At 41.4% G+C, this 3833-nt stretch overlaps 1 protein-coding gene across 2 annotated transcripts in view; it reads right to left on the minus strand.

The window, feature by feature from the left end:
- The window catches only part of ALDH2 (aldehyde dehydrogenase 2 family (mitochondrial)), a 30323-nt gene that overhangs the window by 9738 nt on the left and 16752 nt on the right, over positions 1–3833 (minus strand). For both annotated transcript variants that reach the window (XM_018558328.1, XM_018558327.1), the window contains 3 exons: positions 1503–1582; positions 783–894; positions 399–527 (listed from right to left, as the gene is read on the minus strand). In XM_018558328.1, coding sequence (XP_018413830.1) covers positions 399–527; positions 783–894; positions 1503–1582 — 321 coding nt within the window. The remainder of the gene's footprint in view (positions 1–398; positions 528–782; positions 895–1502; positions 1583–3833) is intronic.

Here is a 3833-nt window from a genome sequence, read left to right on the forward strand (position 1 = left end):
TGGCTTCCTGATTTGTGCACAACTTGTAGCAATCGCCTGCTACTTCCAGAGGGTAGAGACTAGAGTCTCTAGCAAATGGACAACTCATTAGAAAAACTGTAAATGGGGCCTGTCCCTTCACTCTATGAAGAAATGAGGAGTGTATTGTGGGAGCCATTTAGCCAAGTCTCCATTCTGAGATATGTGCCCATCTACGTGCAGCCTTACCAACACTACATTACATGAGAAGATCAGAACTGAACTCTTGGCAGGAGGCCATTTGTAGTTTTTAGTTGCTTGCCAAACATTTTAAAATACAACAAATACCTCCTGGTGCAAAGGTGAAAAATAAAGGTCATGCATTTAGGAAACACATAAAAACAATGAAGGAATGCTCTGTAACACAAAGCTGTACTTACCTCTTTCACTAGGCTGGCGACATGAAGAGCAGTAAGAGGCGTCTGTTCAGCCACCTTCATGACAATCACATTTCCGGTTGCCAGGGCAGGACCAAACTTCCATGCAAGCATAAGCAATGGGAAATTCCACTGTGACAAAACAGAATATGGATGAAACTCTAAAGTAGATCATCATAATCAACACCAGTACTGCTAATGACACAAGTAAATAGCCGGGACACATTGAATCTAAAATACACACTGCTGAGCTACATATACAAGCCAGTTATATCATTTAGAAAATATAAATGCTTTGGACATAGTGCAGGAAATGTCTCAGTGGAAAGCATGCAGCAGAAGATTTCTCAAGAATGGTCAGATTGACTAAAATTTGTCAAGACATACCGGTATGATCTGTCCACAGACCCCAACAGGCTCATGCCTGGTATAGGTGAAATAATCTCCATCAATAGGAATGGTTTTGCCGTGCCATTTATCAGCCCATCCAGCATAATATCTAAAGCACACAAGAACTGTGTAAGAGTAACAGCCATATAATAAGTGTTAGATTAGATTACAATACATTAGTCAGGTGATCAGCATTATAAAGATTAAAGTCAGCGGGATAGTACTTAAAAGGTGGCCATACACTGTACAACCATCGCAAGACCTTAGTCTTGCGATGGTTGTAAAGTAATTTAAAAAACATACGATCTGCCCATCTTGGACAGGCAGATCATACTCTCGATCATCGCAAGCCTGCTTCTGAGGGGCGGGCTTCAGATAACCGCAATGCTGAACGGGCAGTGGGCGCACACCGGCCTGTTTGGCATTTGTCTCTTGAGCACCGTTCAAACCAGCCGAAAATCGTATGATTTTCGGCTGGTTTTCTAGCGTGCTCCTTAGACAAAAGACGTGCGACCGTACAGTAGAAACGGTTGCACGTCTTCGTTCACACTGCTCGATTCTCGTACGAGAATCGAGCAGTGTATGGGCACCTTAAAAACCTTCACAGCAGAACCTGTTTTTAAATGTTCTTATTCATGGCACTATGAAGGAAATTTTAATCACCATGCTAGATCAAATAATGTTTACATTTTAAACATGCCGATTAAAGTAGCGTACCTCAGACATTTGAGTACAAGATCCAGGTCCACTGCATAGGAGATGGCATAGGGCTTTCCATTATCCAGGGTTTCCAAACTCTACAAAAAAGCAGAACATGATGATTTCTAGAAGGAATTTATTAAGTACATAGAAAAAAAAAAAATTATATACATACAGCTGGGAAAAGCATACCTAAACTGAAAGACAAAAAAGTAATCTATTGGAGCTCACTAGTCCTTAAGAAATATGGGGTAAGTGTATTTCTCCATAGTTCTCTTTAGGGTCAAGGGAGGACATATACTAAACCTCCTCCCATGACCCAAAGCTCAGTATATAGCAAGCTTTTGCCCGCTATATACTGAGAGCGCCGAAGCCTGGACAGATCCCGACAATACTGTCGAGATCCACTCAGCTGCGTGAGTGACAGCTGGCTCTGCCCAGTGCTGGAGGATCGGTGAGGGGGCATCCCTGCAGGGAGCGCTGACTGACAGTCACCACTCATTGCAGGGAGACGATCGGGAAGTGAGCGGATCGGCTGCATGTTTCTGCTCACTTCCCAATTAATACAGCTGCCCTGTGCTATGGACAGCATCTTTGTCACAGGTCGGCTCCAACTATGAGGATGAGTGGAAATCACTCACCTCATAGTTCACCTTTAAATGTGGCGTCTGCATTTGTTACTTTAAGGCTCCCCTTCCCCTTACTTTCACCTAATGATCCTGCCAGTAATACATTTTCTGTTCTAGGGTGACAATACTCACTCACCACACTGTATTTATGGAGGAGCAGCATTTTCACCCTAGACTTTCTACTACACACCGCCTCTGTACCTCATTTCCATTACATAAAGGGGAGTGGTTTTGCAGGTCACAGAAAAATGCTAGGAATGAAGATAACATTTTTTGAGATCTCATTTCCATGTGCAGGAAGTTACAAGGACAAAGACTTCTAGCAGGAGTAACAAACTTCTGTAGTTGCAGAAAATGTACTTAGATGTTGTAGGATTCCTCTCTTTTTTCAGGCCAAGTACTAGTAAGCAGCAATATATGATATTTTGTGTCCTTGGCTTTAGATATACTTTAATAGCGTGCAACTTCAAGGTGGGGACGCAACAAAAGTACATGGTCTTCAATAAGTCAACTCAGACTTGCATTGTGAGAGGAAGCACTAAAGTGCAATCACTGTGTAGCACTATGCAGAAGTAAGCAGCACATTTACATATCATGAACAAATATGGCTGCATGGACAAACTTAAAAAAAACACACAGTGATCAGATTACCAACATTAAGATCATTTTTTTGGTCTTTACATTAGATTGCTGGCACACTGCCAAGATTCTGCAGCAATAGAAATAGCAAAATATTGGTAATTTCAGTGCCTCTGTTGTGAATTGTAAAGATTAAATTTCTGCACAATGCCTGCAGGTGTGAATGAGGGCTTGTTTTAAAAATGTATTTTACAGCTTGTTCACAATATGTAAGCAGCTTAGTGTGAATAGTCTGGCACATGTTCACTTAGCTTCCATAAATCTCAGGCTCTGGAACTTCTGTTCCATCCCATAATGCCTCAGTGAAGGCTCCTTCAGACACAAACTAAAGAATCTAGCTGCAGACGCATTACAGCAATTTCTAATGCCTGCAGCTGTTTCAATGGAAAATAGATCAGCTCTGGCAGACATTGGCCTTTATTTAATTAACTGCATAGAATCACATGACAAAATGAAGGACTCTTGTACATACAGCTGAAAACATGAAATAGTGATACTTGAAGACAGACCAAGGAAACTGAGCTACTGCAAATATTTCCTGTGACACATTTATCATAGTTTTTACAGTATATTTGAATGAACATGTGCCGCCCCAATGGGGCATAGAATATGTTGTAGAAGTTAGTATAGATAGAAGTTTTACATAGTGTGATTTGCCTAACTATTTTCTCATAGCTAAATCCATGTGTTATCCTATGCTGCCATCTAGTGGCCTTTTGTTGTAACAAACATGCTTTCTGTAATTATTCCTCATGTGACAACGTATTTTCCCCTAGTGTACGCCCCTTCCTTCTTCCTGTGTGCAGTACTTCCTGTGTCATGGCCACAGTTAGAAGCCACATGTAACAAGGACACACATGTAATCTGCACAGTACGTAGGAAAGGCATCATTTTCTGACCGCACAATACTATAACCATTCAACTGCTGTTCCTATCATCTGCTGTAACCTGATGTTAAAGAATAAACACCTCTTTTGAATGAATCGGTATTGACGAGTTCAGCTATCTGACGAGGATTGTCCGCAGTGAGTATATCTGCTTATACAGGCCAGGCATAGAGGTCTCAGCAAGGGATATATTT

Source organism: Nanorana parkeri, unplaced genomic scaffold (assembly GCF_000935625.1).
Source record: "Nanorana parkeri isolate BGI_ZX_2015 unplaced genomic scaffold, ASM93562v1 scaffold331, whole genome shotgun sequence".
In the NCBI taxonomy this organism is placed as follows: domain Eukaryota; kingdom Metazoa; phylum Chordata; class Amphibia; order Anura; family Dicroglossidae; genus Nanorana; species Nanorana parkeri.